General features: G+C 39.5%; 1 protein-coding gene across 6 annotated transcripts in view; it reads left to right on the top strand.

Moving 5' to 3' along the window:
* LOC103032461 (transformation/transcription domain-associated protein) overlaps window positions 1–16,859 on the top strand; it is a 134,604-nt gene that overhangs the window by 99,452 nt on the left and 18,293 nt on the right. For all 6 annotated transcript variants that reach the window (XM_049464430.1, XM_049464432.1, XM_049464431.1 and 3 more), the window contains 5 exons: window positions 1,735–1,835; window positions 5,052–5,253; window positions 9,889–10,050; window positions 13,712–13,802; window positions 14,975–15,174. In XM_049464430.1, coding sequence (XP_049320387.1) covers window positions 1,735–1,835; window positions 5,052–5,253; window positions 9,889–10,050; window positions 13,712–13,802; window positions 14,975–15,174 — 756 coding nt within the window. The remainder of the gene's footprint in view (window positions 1–1,734; window positions 1,836–5,051; window positions 5,254–9,888; window positions 10,051–13,711; window positions 13,803–14,974; window positions 15,175–16,859) is intronic.

Genomic DNA, 16,859 nt, shown 5'->3' with positions numbered 1-16,859 from the left:
TGCATTTATTTAGTGTTTTGCTGACAGTCTGCACTACTATCACTATCACCATCACTACTATCACTCTAAGATTTGTGAGCTGGTTATAAGACTTCCCTGGAAGTTGTGAGACTTGAACTGAGTAAATGAATTATCAGGGAATGAATTTGCTTCTTTCTTGACCTTTTGCAATATTGAGATAACAAAAGGTTACAAAATGCAAATGAGTCTGCAAATGAAAGAGTTTTATAAATTATATATGTATTGTGGTGCACTAATAAGCTGTCTGGGTTGGAGTTCATCCGCCGTTTGTTAAATATCAAAGTGTTATTTATTAAAATTAATGCAAATTATTAAGTAGATTTAAATAAGTGAACCAAAACTTTACATGGAATGAATTTTTTTTTCTTTTCTTTTCAAATTTTAGATATTTTCTTTTTTTTTTATTTTGACATAATAAAAAAAGGACTTATTGTTATACTTTTAGGTTAAATATTTTATGTGCGCTGTCCCAGAAATAATTGTGATCAATTTTGTTGTTTTAAGATCAATTTAATTCAACCAACATAATGAAGATAAGGTAGCAGTAAAGTCCAGTTACATATATTTTAAAAGCAACAATATATTATATATTATCTATGCAAATAAACAATAAATAAAATGAAACCACATACCAACTTGTTCACTTTATTGATTTCTGCTTGCTAACTAAAAAAAAAGGTCAGTGTTAAGATGATTGAGGTTATATCCATATATTATATGAATAGTCTGTAACAATTATAGGGACAGGCCTATTATCAGATCGTCTCTAGTGTGGAGCTGGGAATTATGATGATGTGTACCGTTATCAGGATTATTTATATCACTGTTTGTATGCTTTTCTAAGTGTATATTGTATATCATCAGTAGTTAACCCTTTAAAGTCCTTACAAAGGTAAAATCAATAGAAAAAAAATATTTGTTTGGGGCAGTAATAGTTTTTGTATTACTGTATCTACCACACGTTTGAGACACTTTGTTGTAAAATATGAACACAAACCACTGATACAAAAAAAAGCCCTGTATGTTGTATAATGAAACCATACTATGCTGAAATTATGTAGTTACCATCAAAAATCCACGTGTTGAAAAAATTAGAGATGTGAACTTAAAATAACAAACTACTAAAAAACAGAATGACTTCTTAATCAAGCATATCTAACAAATGAATCAAGTTGATAAATATGGCACACTATTTATAATAAGATAAAGATTCTGTACCAAAAACAAAAATGGCCAACTCCATGTCCATACTTTAGATGTGTTCTGTTTTTTTTTTTTTTTACTTCATAAAATGCATTTAATGAAGTAGTATTGTGATAAACCCATGCCATATCGCCCACCCTTTGCTATACAGCATGTCGTACATTGTCGCTGTCCTATGAAAACACTTATTTCTGTTTTTGTCAATTTTTAGTTTATTACATAATTTGAACAGACAAACTTTACTTACACTGTGCCAAAATTTCTTAATAATTGCACCAATAGAAACTCAAATAGAAAAATGACCTGAAATAAACTCTTTTTTACATTGACTTCCACTGAAAGTTTACAAGGTTTTTTCTCTCTCCTGTAAAGTTCCTGTTTTGGAGATAAATGTTTTTCATTGGACAGCGACAATATACATGACCTGTGACCCTCATTGTGTTTGAGCAGAAAGAGCTCAGAATCTGAAGTGCAGTGTGCTGAAAATGTCCCAACTCTTTCTCTGCTCAGGGGCTGGAGGTGATCGAGTCCACCAATCTGAAGTACTTCACCAAGGAGATGACCGCCGAGTTCTACGCTCTCAAGGGCATGTTCTTAGCCCAGATCAATAAGTAAGAGTTGAATCCAGGCTTTGAAGTGCCTCCCTCTTTGTCTGCTCATCTCCTCTCTTTCCTTCTGTCACCTTATTGAACTAACTCTCTCTCTTTCTCTTTTTTTCTCTCTCTCTTTCTCTCTCTTTGTCTTTAATTGACATAACTCGAGCCCTGCTTTCTGCGTTTCTCCCGTCTTCTCATTAAGCCTGCTTTGGATTGACATTAAAGGATTGGGCCGATGCTCTGCGAGGCAGGCCGGTCGTTAAGAGCTTGCGCTTTAAAATGAACGCTTCCCAGAGAAGAGGTGCTATGGAGAAGATAGATAAACAGCTGTGTGTTTCTATTTTCCCCGCTAATGATCACTCCTAAAACATTAGGCCAATAATGAGGTCAGAGCAGTCGTTAACAGCCGATATGAGTGGATGATGAGTAATTAACCTTACATTCTGCATCCCTGCATACAGATAATGGGTCTACGCTCTCATATGATGATTGACACCGCTGGTCAAACTCGTATTGAGTGGCATTTTCTTTGTCTGCTCATAGTTGCTGCAGACCCTTGGTCCGGAGTAGTTTGGACGCTGTCTGAGGTTCATAAAAAAGAAATGAATGTAAAGAAATATTTATTACAGAACGGATAGTTTCTGTTATAAAATCAGAGAGGATGAGTCACATTCAAAGCTTTGTTGAAATATTCAGTACAGTATGTATGAAGCACCAGAATTTAAAAACTAGGATTGCTTTGCAATCAAAGCCAGCAGGCCTTTGAGTAGCTACTGAGAATAATATTTATAAAACTGGCTATCGGACATTCATTTTATCTAATTTATTTTCACCCTCTGTGCCAATGTGGACCCTTATTTGTCCAAACCATATGCAACCCAACTCCCCGCACCAGGATTGCACGTCCTTTCCTAAATATATAGCTTGATTCCTAAATTTATTTATTTTTTCATAAGTAGTCATTACCTCAATACACCAGCATTATTAATCTGTCATGTCTGAGTAATACAGTCCTGTTGACAGAATAATGACAGAAGATCTGGAAAGGGCCTCAAAAAAGTTTATGCAAGAAGTAAAGCAGTAAAATGATTTAGTAGATTGCATATTAATGCAGGCAAAATAAGTAATATTTTATACAAATTATATACAAATAAAATTTACATATACTTGCGCATTTGTAAGACTGAAAATTGTGTTGCATTGTAAAATGTGCTATGAAGTTTCTGATGTGGAGAACACAGAGTTAAGGAATTTGGACATTACATATTTCTTTCGTTTGCCACCCTCCCTCTATTAGTACCCTTCCTCTAATAATAACTGTATTATTTAGTTATTTACAACAATCATTGTCATTCAGCTTTTTTTTGCAGATACTGATGCATTGAAATGGATTTAATGTGTAAAGCAATGGCTAGAAATGCAAACATTTACTAAACTATTTTAGTGATTTTATAGAAATCTTAAAACTACCGTATTATTTGCACTATAAGACACATTGGATTATAAGGCGCACTAAGACGTTCAGTGAACGTCTATTTTCTGTTCTATTTTCTTACACAAGGGGCACTGAATTATAAGGCGCATTTTAAGAGACACTAAAGGGAACTTCTAATTCAACGGGTCTCACGTCTGGGTGGTGGAGGGTGTAGCTAAGTAAAGCTAAGCTAAATAAACAAAACTGTCAGGAAAACGAGCAATGGATGTAAATCTAAAAAGATTTCTGTCCTGAAAACTGTTTATTTGGGTGAGTAAATTGCTTCTATTTATTTGCAGTAAGCTTAGATTTCCAAGTTTCTCCAGCACTAAGGCTGGAGCATTAGCATTAGTGGCTAAACTACTACTGCTCCTTACAACCTGACTAGTAAAATTCATACAAAGGTGCACTGAAGATTTTGGGGGAAATTAAAGGATTTTAAATGCACCTTATAGTGCAAAAAATACTGTCCCATATTGTAGTGTTTCACTGTTTGGCAACCTAGAAACAGCTTATGCGTTTTCTGTTCTTCTAGTTCTGACTTTCATCGCCACCTTCTGTTCCATCTTCATCTTCCTCACCTCCTATTGTTCTTTCTCTCCAAGTGGGGCTCTGTGGGTCCCGGGCCTCACTTGCCCTCATCATGGGTGAAATGACGGCTGCCCTGGAGGGCACTGCTGAATCAGGGCGGCTTATTAAATACACAGCGCTGAATAATTAACTCAATAGCAATTTGTGGAATCTCTGGGATCAGCAGAACTTTCCCCGGCTTCAGCAGCGCTTAATGTAATCATTGCATGTTCACTCTCCACGAATATTAACTGGGGGATTTTATAAAGGAATTGTGCTGTCGATGGGGAGGCTTTCGACACTTGACTGGGCAGGAGGAAAAGCCTCTGCCCTGCCCAGAGTGTGTGTGTGTGTGCGAGCGTGTGTGTGTGCGTGGGTGGAGATGCACATGGCGAATGTCCAGAGCAGAGTGAAGGGAATGCTTCAGTGGATCTAGGCTCCCCTGGTTCCATCACAATCAAGCTGAATCCCGCTGCACCCCGTACCCTCATTATACATCAGCATTATAAGCAGCTGGCCTGGGAGTCGTTTCACATGCGTTTGTAGTGGGAGACTCGTTCTTGGCGAAGCAGTAACGACTGAGGCTTTAAGAGCTCCTCCTCCTCTGGACTGTTTTTAGACTCTTATAAAACCTTTTATGAGCTCTTCTCTCTCTCGCCGTATTCTAAAAGTAACTATATAACAGGCTTGAGGAGGAGAACATAATCACTGGGGAACTACTCTCCGAGCTGCAGAATAGCTGATGAAAGAAAATATTGGATTTTGTCGGCTAATATCACTGAGATGCAGGTCATCTCGCCAGAATTCACCAAGACCATCGCTTTTCGTAATGAAATTACATTTTACACACGTAATACTTATACATAAGCTCCACTCTACTGCCACACATCTGCTCTCCCCTGACAATTTCTGCAATATGTGTATTGGATTCTTGGTCATTTTACATGTTGTATTTGAGTCGTTAAAATGCTGCCATTGATCCTCCTGCAGTTCTGCATTGGGATTTTGTGCTGTATCTGCAAGCTGTTCGTTATTACACAAGCTGACTGAAAAGTTTCACTCTCGGTATTCAGTCAGTCAGTCAGTCAATCTGTGCAAATTCAATATCTGATAATTGAATTGAATTTAATTGAACTGAACAGAACTGTCCCTCATTCTTTTTCTCTCTCTGTGTCATTTCTCTGCAGGTCTGAGGAGGCCAATAAGGCGTTCTCTGCAGCTGTACAGATGCACGACGTGCTGGTGAAGGCCTGGGCCATGTGGGGCGACTACCTCGAGAACATTTTTGTCAAAGACCGCCAGCTGCACCTCGGTGTTTCAGCCATTACCTGTTATCTCCACGCCTGCCGTCATCAGAACGAGAGCAAGTCCCGCAAGTATCTGGCTAAGGTAGGAGCTCCTCCGTTCTTGTTTTTCCGCCCGTTCTTGGGCTCCCTATCTCCTTATAAGGCAGTTTTTTTCCCTGGGCAGTGGTAGTGTATTGGACCGCGACCTGACAGCAGGGGTTCAGTCCTGTGTGAGAAGCGATGTGTTTTATTTATTTTTTTCTTTCAAATTAGATTTACTTGCTTTGAGATTAACTCTTCTGCAATTGGGTTCAACAACCCTCTGGGCTGGAGAGCTACTAGTCTGTAGTACTCCATCTTATTACACTTCACTTTCCAAAACAGAATTTTTTTTTTTTGTCCTGCTACGTAATGGCTTGGAAAATATCTCGCCCACGGCCAACTTAATTGCCAACCCCTAGTGTAATCCAAATCACACTTTAATCTTATTATTATGAACAGTTGTACAAGTGCATTTATTGACAAGATGAAAGATTATGAAGTAAAAGAAGCATGTGGGTTTTGTACATTTGTATATTAAAAAATATATATATATATATCTTATAGCTCTACCAAAGTTACATAGTGCATTAGCAATGTTTCAGACACATGATACATTAATCAATATTTCTATAAACATGGACAAAACTACAGTACACACCTGAAAACAGTAGTGGTAGCCATATAACTGTGTTTATCATATTTATCATAGGGGTGTATGAATTTATAGATAAGTAAAAATATTGCTATATTATATATTGGCAAGACTGAATCTAACCCCTGCATAGTAATACATAATATGTCGATGTTTCCAATAAACAGCCCTAATGCCAAACAGTGTCAAAAACCACTTAAGCCACTTAAATGTAAGTGATGTGTGAAGACGTAGTTCCAGTTTGAATAGTGCTAACTCTAGTGCTAACTCTCTAAAACAAAATAAAAGCTTTACTTAGCTGTTTGCTGCTTTAGCCTTGAGCTCTGATGCAACAATATAGAAGCAAACTTGAAGCACCACATGTAAGGAGACCGTACAGGCTCCATGATGGACTGGAGGCTTTTGCAGGCTGTGTCCATCCACAGTTGGGTGGTTGTTCTTCTCTCACATGGTTAAATGCCCATTCTCGCTTTCGACTCCCACCAGCCTCACACTGAGAGGCCCTGTTACAATTACTCCCGCCCCCACAGGACCTGGCTGGATCCCCTCAGCTTCACCCAGAGGTTAAGAGCTTAATTCCACCCCTGTCAGTCCAATCTAACCAGCTCTTTGCAGTCTAACCCCCCACCAACAGCCAGGCACCCGCCTCAGTCAATCAATAAAGTACTGCTATCAGCAGGTCAGGAACAGGCAGGAGAGAGGCCACACACTCCTCATATAAGCAGTGTTACCACCCATCAGCGAGCTGTCACACCCAATCTTACACCTCTAAAGTGGACCAGCAGCTACAATGTCTACAAGTCATGTTTTTATGTCTCTCTTTTTTTTCCCTCGTAATCTGTTTGTAGCACAAGAGAACAGGGCAGATGCTGTAGTCACGTTCTGATTACTACAGAATAAAACCCTCAAGGGTGTTTTCAATTATGAATTATTAATCATTTTTAGGCAACCGCATTGTTGCACAGCTGGAGCAAAGATAGCTGTTGCAGTTTGAAAAAAAGAGAAGACCAGGTAAAAAAAAAAAAAAAAAAATCTATGCAGGCCTATTTAATACTAATCATATTTTAACACCACCAATCTGATTCACTAAATCAAATCCAGATGTGCCGGTGGAATTGGAGCCTGGGATCGGAGCTGCATCAGTCCTCATCTTCCTGCATTTTTAGAAACAGAAGGCTCGTCCCTTCATGTGTCGGGCTTTGTGGATTTAACACAGCTGCCGTGGAGGTGGCAGCCAGAGAGACGGACCGCAGCTAATGGGTGAAATTATATTATTAGAGCTGATGTTCAGTTGTGTATGAATATTGTACACGTGGCAATGTGCTCTCGGGTGAGTGCTGTTTGGTGGACTGGGGCGCACTTTGAAGGGATCGCTCCAATTGTCTGATTTATGTTTTTTAAGGCCCTTGATATGACCAAATGTCCTTTGCGATGGAAACGAGAGTGAAGGACATTTTAATTGCAGTTTTTAATCTGTACTTATTAACACGTTGCCTCTTTGCAAAATTGAAAAACTTTTTTTTTTTTTTTAAGGGATCGCATTGAGACAGTGGCATTTTTTTTTTAGCTCAAGCAGTAGCTGTATGGCCAAAAAACAGTCTAGAATGACCTTTATACTGCACATAGGCTTGCAAAAAATATTTGATGCACATTGACCTTTTGACCCTGCTAAAGTAAGCATCAGATTTTTTTTTAAATACGTTTAAATTGTCTGATTTTAAGTGCTTGAGTTATCAGGGTCTGAGTGCCCTTTCAGAACATTTCTTATATATTTATAGCCAATAGAACCAATCAAATGATTGATAGTGTTTCTAGAATAGCTGCTATAATAGATGTGGAGTTGCATCTTTGCACCTTTTGAACTTGCTAGAGTAGGCAGCAAATCAGAAATGGCAGATGATGCTAATGCTGCTCCAGTAGTGTTAGCCAGGGTTAGCAGCAGGCTACAGCCTGATAATACTCACCTATGAATGGGGAAATGACAGTTAGCAGCTAATTCTATTGCTACTCCAGACCCAGTGCTGGAGAACTAAACTAAAACTCCTGTATATCGCTGTGCTTTAGCAGAGTGGCTTTACTGCTTCTTACAACCTGACTGGTAAGGAGGAAAAGCTGTATGGTAAAATTCATACAGAAGGCGCACTGAATTATAAGGTGCACTGACTATTTTTGGGAAAATTTAAAGGATTTAAAGTGCGCCTTATGGTGCGAAAAATTCACTACAGAGAGCTGGCCCTGTGCTAGTCATCTTTATTTGTTTAAAAAGGATATGGTTTTAGTTTGGCTCTGGTTTAGGGATGTGGAAGCAAGGAAAACACTGTTCAGTGCCCCTTCCCTGATTTCTCTCCCTCATTCCCTCCCTCCCTCCCTCCAGCGTCTGGCACATAGGCAGGACATTAGATTACGTTAGGCGTGCTTCTGGCCGAGCGTGTACTGCGCGGAGCTGCTGGCACAGTTTAGAGGTGATGAATGAGAATAGATGCCCAGTGATTATCAGTAATTACCCTCAAGCTGTGTGGTCTGAGTGGCCCACGGTGAGGTTCAGCGGTTAATGTCTCCATCGGCCCCTCCAGGGAGACGGCTTCACCTGCTATCAGCCCCCAGCCGCCACTTCTAGGAGCTTCTAACAAGCCGTCAGAAGCGTTATGACTCACGCTGGAGCGAGATGGCTGTGATATGATTTCACAAGCCATTAAACTTGCTTTGTGTGGCTGAGAGGCGCTTAAACATACGTTAGCGCGGATCGCTAATTCAGATCGTAATGTGGACGAGATCAGAGTGGTGTAGATGGCTCTGACTCAGATTCACTGAGCTGTGTGCACATATAAATGGGCTTTCATTAGAAGGGCAACTGGTGCCTTGCTTAGGCTGCCATCATACACTTGGTGTTATGGTGACAGAATTTGCTTTGAGTAACTAGAAATCAATAAATGTTTCTGTATTTAATTATTTATTTGCTTTGATCTGTGGGTGAAAAAAGGTTAATGTGTGTAACTAATGTAAAACATGCTGATTTTTGCTTGTGAATAATTGTAATGGTTTTGAGAGTCTAGCTGCATTTTACAATGCAGTACAGTGGCAATCAGTGGGGTCCAAGCACTGCTCTGTTATGCTGTGTGGTTCTATTGATAATAAATAATAAATAACAGATAGAAACCTGTTTGCTTCAGTCAAATTAACAATAATTATAAGAGCTTCATGAACCATAAGCACATTACCTTGGAATGGCAATGGATGGGACCCAAGCACAGTGCTAGTATGTTTATAGTAGCATGGCTTGTAATAGTTACTCAAAAGAGCAATTTCTCCACACTGACACCTTCACCATTTAACAAATGTCAGAATACCTAGAAAACAGTAACATTTTTGGACATAACATTGGAGCTGTACACTTCCTGGCCCAAAAAACAGTTAAACAATTTAACTGAGCAAATGATAAGGGGTTGCTGCAGTTTGTCAGGTCTGGGTTCAGCAACAGTATGTGCTGAAAGAATGAGGTCAGCTGACTACCTGAATATACTAAATATAGACCAGGTTATTCCATCAATGGATTTTTTTCTTCCCTGATGACACGGGTATATTTCAAGATGACAATGCCAGGATTCATTGGGCTGGAGTGATTCAGGGAGCATGACATCATCATCAGTGGATGCGTGCCACAGTCAAAGCTAAAGACGGTCCCTAGAAATATTAGTAGTTTTATTTATTTTTTTATTTTTGTTGGTGCCAACTTTTTATTTTTTTTGGCAAGTTTAGACTGTGTGTACCATATTTTTCCCACTTCATTTAATTACTGAATAGTATCATTATTTCACATGACTTTTTTTTTTTTGCATAGTTGTTGAGCCTAATGAATTAATGAATTAAATAATTATGCATCAGTTTTTGTGTTTTAGTGTGAAAGTACCAGAATTTTACATCTGTTAGAATGTGGTTCTAATTGCAGTTTAAATCTGCTTTTATCTGTTTAATACAGTAACTTGTGTGCTTGGATTAGTTTTAGGATGGTCTGTTCATGGTTTCTTCTCTCCTGTTGTGTCTCAGGTGCTGTGGTTGCTGAGTTTTGATGATAAGAACACGCTGGCAGATGCGGTGGATAAGTACTGCATTGGGGTTCCTCCCATCCAGTGGCTGGCCTGGATCCCCCAACTCCTCACCTGTCTGGTGGGCTCTGAAGGCAAGCCTCTGCTGAACCTCATCAGCCAGGTGCGTCTCTCCATTACCCAAAGCTGTGCTACTCCTGTGCTGATGTGTCTCATGTGTCATGTTTGCTTGGTGTTAGTGGGCAGACACAGTCGAGGGCTTGGTAAGGTGTCTTCCTATGTTAAATGAAATGGAACAGATCTTTTGTAGTTGGGATGTGCTGTTGTTGTGTTATCTCTCTCTTTGCTCTCTCGGAGGTGATCAAACCCTGGTGCCGTGTATCATATTGTCTCTTCATGTAGACATGCACATCGCGGTCCTAATCAAGATTAATTTCCTTTTGTTCACTCTGATGGGGAAAGCGCTGCTGCAAATTTAATTTATCAAATTCATCATTTTATTGCCTTCCACCCGCCTCTTTAATTATTTATGCAAAGCAGCATTATTGAGTTAATATCAAGCGCTCTGAACCTGCAGGAAGGGAGCCACAAATTAAATGGAGGGACTAATTTGTCTTCCCTGATGGAGTATTATTTCTGAGCCGTTTAAAAAGCACCTCAACTTCAAAGAGTAGAAGGACACTTCAGGGGCCAATCGTCCCTCGCTAAAAGAGAGAGAGAGAGAGAGAGAGAGAGAGAGGGAGAACACGAGTGAGAGGCTTCTGCTTTTATATGTTTATTTTATTTGGATGCACCTATTCCACATTCTCCCCATCCGTGATAACCAATACAAAGAGAGTTTCTATATAAAAACTCTGGTAAAACTTTGCAATAAAGGTACATTTATTACTACAACAGTTATGAAAAAAATATCTTAACTAATAATTAATAGACACAAAGTAAGATATTATTCATTAATAATTTTCACAAAATTGACCCAAAGCTTCTCCTTAGAAATGAAAATCGAAACTCGGCCAAGCCGAGATTTCCCCATTACTTTCCTTGGGTCGGGTCGGGCTCAAGAAAATGGTCTGTGACGTAGCCGTCTGTTTTTTGAATTCTATTTTTATTTTATATATGTCGTGATAATCACAATATCGCAAAGTATGAAAAATAAAAAATGTAATTAATTTTTTTTTATAAAGTTTTACCACTTAGAATGTTATCACACAGCTCTCAGCTCCACTTGTCCACATTACACACTGTGTTTAGTCTTTCTGAACAGATTTCGTTCATGCAAACAGTCTGAAATGTTTTTATAAAGGTCAGTTTTACCGCTTTAAAATTAGGTTTAAATCAGGCTCATGCTCATAATGACAGTTTATGGGGCGGGGCAGGGCGGGGCGGGTTTGGGCAGAAGGTGCACAAGTTTGGGCCTGGTCGGGCTGGATTTTTTGGGCACGATCTAAGCTCTAATTGGAAATAAAATTGGTATCAATCCTGATACTTATCCACTAAGTTGGATTGGTGCATCACTACTCGTACCCCACCTGAAGAGATGCCTGTTTATCTGCGTTCGTTGCTCTTGAGGTTTTTAGCATGCAGCTGGTCCCCTGTCCCTGCTCACAAGCAGGTAAACCGGCGCAGTGACTCTCTCTTAATCTCCCAATTTCAGCTTAAACGCTCCTACACATTGGACACGCTCGGCTGAGAGATTAGGGCCACTTAAACCGATAAGCGGCAAATGAAATGGAAATGTTTGCGTGCCGCTGTCTCAATTAACAGACTTGTCAAGGCGAGTTTGGCCATGGAGGCTCCTCTTCTTCTTGAAGGACATTTTGAGTTTGATCTTAAACCCCGCCCCCCCTTCTTCACCCTCCACCCCTGTCATTACTCGCCACCGATTGAAGGGTGAAGGGAGGGACTCTCTGCGTTGAAGTGAAATCTCCAGCGGCTCTGGAGCACCTTTATCTCGGCCCGCTGAATTATTTAGCCACTCTGCTTGGCGGGATGTTTTAAAAACGCTCTGTAAAAAATTGATGAAGGTGATCCGTGGGGGTACGGATGAAACAGAAATTGAGAGAACCTAACACCTTTGCTCACACACACATACGGACCCACACACACACACAAGCTCCAAAATATGACAAGCTGTATCTCCAATTATAGGGGCGATCTCTTCCCCTTTTTCCTCTTTCATTTTTAATGTGCTGCTTAACAAGCTCTTAAAGGCGTCCCTGCTGCTCTTTTCACATAAAAGCTGGAGCTCCGAGGTGTCCCTTTACTCCTAAAGGCTACTGCGCACCCTGCTATCGGCCCCTCCGCGGATCAGGTGTCCACTCTAATGGCCTGCTGCTGTTCGGGTACAGGAGACCTGAGAGGAGCAGAGGGGCTGCAGGAGAAATACTCTGCCACTATAGGCCCCTCATCACACCCCCCCACACACCTTTTTAACCTTTTAATGCTACGTGCAACCAGAGAAACGGGTGGGAATACGGCGGGGAAGCAACACATTTTTTTTTTCTTCTTCTTTTAATGTTCATAATTGTAAATAATTACCATCCTACATGTTTGGCACTGAGCTTGGATTTTTTTTCAATTCGGAATCTCCTGCTTGCCATTTAAAAGAATGCAGTTTTATCTGTTTTCCCCGACTTCAAACTGCTTCTCATGCAAGAGCTTGTTTAAGTGCTTTTTGTGCATAAAATTCATTTATTTGCATCTTAAAAATAGTTTTATTTAGTATATTGTTCATTTGAACTGTTAACATAGTGCTGAAAAATGGTGTGAAGCGAACAGTTTAATAAAAAAAAAAAATGTAACACATAATGGCCTAAACTTACAATTATCCACATATCCCCTCATAAGTAAAACGTATCAGAATTTTTTCATTAACATAGCATTAGAACACTTCCCTGAACTAACTAACACACACAAATCTTCCAATCAGTAGCATTATGTATATGGCAGTTCAAAGTCAAAAGTAAACCACAGCAGCACACATGCTGTTGTGATGGAGGTTGTTTACTTTACTTACAACTAAAAAATAAGTGTCTGTCTAATTTGGCCAAAATTCAGTAAAGAAAAGTATAGAAAAAGAAAAAAACTTAAAACTTAATAAATGTATTAATTGTTGTGGATGTCAGTTTTTATAGTGCTCTGTAAGGATCATGATGATCATTCTAATGATCCCCACCCCTCATAATGAAAAGAAGAGGCATGCACTCATCATTCTCATTATCTATCTATTCTCAGTCACATGAATTCAGGTCTAATTGAGGAAAAATATAATTGTCTTCACACAGCTCTTAAAAAAAATCACATTCGTGTCTCATTTGGGCAGAAAACAATAAACCAGATTTATGTCAGTTCAGTCCTGTAATGTGAACACACTTAAAGCCTGAGCATCCTCTCCCCTGAGTCTGGCTTTCTCTCGTTTGGGTAAAGCTGGGGATAAAGTGTGGAAAACATTGACTTGAATTGGATTATGACCTTGGGCTCTGATTACACCTGCAGATATTGTTCTTAGCTACTCCAGTGTAAACGGCTCGGAGGGGCTTTTGATGAATAGGCCTCGTCCGTTTGCGAGGCTGTTCAAGGGCAGCGCAGGCGATGACGGGAGAGAGGCCCGTCGGGACTTGACAAGCTTTTACAGAGTGTCATATTGAGCCATGGTTTTAATCTGCTCTTGATGTTTGTCCATCTCATTGCTTCCCTTCCCCACGGTTTCATTTTCAAAGCTGCTGCTATCACGCAGCAGCTCCAAAACATGTCAGCGGCGGCTCGCTCTGGAGCCGGGCTCCACCGGGACTATCTGAAGTGTAATCTGTGGCTGTGTCTCTCAGGTGGGACGTGTCTACCCTCAAGCAGTGTACTTCCCCATCCGAACTCTTTACCTGACGCTGAAGATCGAGCAGAGGGAGCGCTACAAGAGCGGTGAGTCCACTGAGGGGATTGCTTTCTTCAGACTAGTAGTTGACTTTGATTCTTGCATTTAAAAATAATTTTGAGCAAATAAATAAATAAATTGACTAATTATTGTAAAATTATATTGAAATTCTTACCCTTGTAAATAATTATTTACATTGGTAACAACAGCACAAGTTTATCATGGAATTCTCTATTAGTTATTTTTTTACAATACATTTGTTCAGTGTAACTTAGTATTAAGTATGTAAACTAATGTATCGATGGGCATGGTATTTGTGACATGCAGCATATCATTCACTATTTTGTACCTTTTGACATTTTTATTATATAAAATGTTTATATATATATATATATATATATATATATATATATATATATATATATATATATATATATATATATATATATTTATATATATATCAGTGTCTTAGAAATTTGAATATTCTAAACAACCAATTGGTACTTTTGGCAGTGTGGGCAGTGTGCCAGGTCCTGCTACTGCATCTCCATAAAAACTGTCACCAGAGAAAAAGTTTTATCCTCTCACAAAAAATAGAATAAAATTGAATAGTTTCTTTATTTCAGTAATTCAGTTTTAAATGTAAAACTCATTATATAGATGTATTAAACACAGAGTGATCTATTTTAAGTGTTTATTTCTTGTATTGCTGATGATTATGGCTTACAGCCAATGAAAACCCAGAAATCTATGTTTTACAATCGTTTGGTCAGTGTGGGCAGTGTGCCAAGTCCTGCTGGAAAATGAAATCCGCATCTTCATAAAAGTTGTGAGCAGAGGGAAGCATGAAGTGCTGTAAGATTTTTCTGGAAAAACACTGCACTGACTTTAGACTTTAGTGTGGAAATGCAGATTTCATTTTCCAGCAGGACTCGGCACTCTGCCAAATGTTTCTAAAACACTGATTTTCAGGTTTTTATTGGATGTAAGCCATAATCACCAACAATACAAGAAATAAACACTTAAAATAGATCACTCTGTAATAAATCACACATAATAATCAACAATAAACGCTTAAAATGCAATAGTTTGTCAGTCTGTGGTTATATAAAATATATAATATTTGTTAATGTTAAAAATGTAAATGTATAAAATCTTGTGTTACTGTACTACAGTGGATGTACTGCTGTACTCACTCTGTGTTTGTGGGACTCCTCAGACTCTGGTCAGCAGCAGCCCAGTTCAGTTGGGGCTCAGTCTCACTCTGCTTCAGACCCGGGACCCATCCGGGCCACTGCACCGATGTGGCGCTGTAGCCGCATCATGCACATGCAGCGCGAGCTCCACCCCACCCTGCTCTCCTCTCTGGAGGGAATTGTGGACCAGATGGTGTGGTTCCGAGAGAACTGGCATGAAGAGGTGAGCTGCACCGCCAACAGTGAAACGTTTTTTTCCCCCAAAAGGACCTCTGACAGCTTGTGAAGACCAGTATGATGAGTATATTAGAGTTATGCAAGACTGTGCATATGATGCAGAAACTGCATTTGTGCATCACAGCATGTCCAGCAGATAATCGTAGATTAGTGATTCTGCATAAGAACTGATTCTCTTGGTGCATCTAAGCCCTTTAAACCCTGGATGTAGGCCCTCACTTTTCTCTTATGGGTGCTTTACTGTCACAGTTTAACCCTTAGAACCCATTGACGCAAATTGTGTCAAAAATTGCACATTGTTAATACAGCTTACTGACCTCACACTGAACTGAAAAATCTAGGAAAAAAAATATATCAAGAAAAATAAATCTATATTCTGTATGTATTCTGTAAATAAAACATGTATTCTGTCACAGTAATAAGCCATGTAATGAATCATCAAAATCCTTATTCTTCCAACTAATATACACTCTAATCTAACTATGACTGGAAAAAAAAATCTTGAATGAATTGATTTGTACATTAAGTCTGTACATTGAAGAAAAATAATAGCATGTGGCTGTCTGTGTCTCTTAACATAACTGTTATAACAATTGAAAAGGGGAATTGACAAAAACAGAGAAAAAACACACCAAAATAGGTCCTAAAATAGAACCCTGTGGGATTCCACAAAATATTCTATTGAGAACTGCCCGATCACACAAACCAGTAAGAGATCAGATTGTTTAGTCTACGTGCATTACTCTACTCTTAGACCCCAGAAGCTCAACTTTCAGAAAGTTTTATGAACTTTATGAAAATTATTTGAAGTTCTGCTTGAATGGCTTCTTAAATGCGATCTGATATTCAGTGAAGTTTTAATAAAGTCTTATTTAATAAAAAATCACATTGCATTATTAAGTAAATGATTTAAGCAGTCAGAATCACTGATGGGATTAGGACTGTTCATTTCATTTTATGATCACATCTTATTGCAGAAGCCCTTCAACGCAGATTCAATCCAGATCATTCAGTTCACCAACTTTTCATTTCCCCTTTACAGCTCCTCTTTTAACTCCGGGTTTTTAGGTCTAACCATTAAATGCCCTTGTAGCCGGCTGTACCTGGCTGTTTTTGGAGGGCTAGTTGGCCAGATGAAAGCTGACACAGGCGCTGGAGCGGGGCTCAGTGAGGCTGAAAAGTGGTTTTGCGGTGCTGGGGGAGGCTTTTGCTCTGATGCTAATCGGGTTGTGGCGAGCGGAGAGGTGTGATTGATGGTTGTGGAGAGCGGGGGGGACGCAGCACTGGGAGACGGGCAGCCCGTGACAGCAGCAGATGCACTGATGTGTTGGGGCTGGACAGGGACGGCGGGGACGGTGGACGCGCTGTCCTGGGGGACGCTGCCCTGCACCTGGCAGATTTTTTTGGAGGTGGAGAAAGAGCCAAAAAAAGAGGGGCGAATAGAGAGCCAGGCCAGGGAATGCAGAGAAGTGCCTTAAAATAAGAAAAATACAGTGAATTTGACTTTAAGATGCTTTTGGCTGCTGTTTTTAAAGATGCAATACACAGGCTTTTGTTTGTTTACACATTATGTTCAAACATTTGAGGACATTCATGAATATATGAATATATTCAATTGATCCCAGATATGCAAATACACGCACATGCAAACTGTTAGCTCTTCCCTGTCGA

This window comes from Astyanax mexicanus, chromosome 15, assembly GCF_023375975.1.
Source record: "Astyanax mexicanus isolate ESR-SI-001 chromosome 15, AstMex3_surface, whole genome shotgun sequence".
NCBI classification, from domain to species: Eukaryota; Metazoa; Chordata; class Actinopteri; order Characiformes; family Acestrorhamphidae; genus Astyanax; species Astyanax mexicanus.
This window is presented reverse-complemented; position numbering and strand designations above follow the sequence as displayed.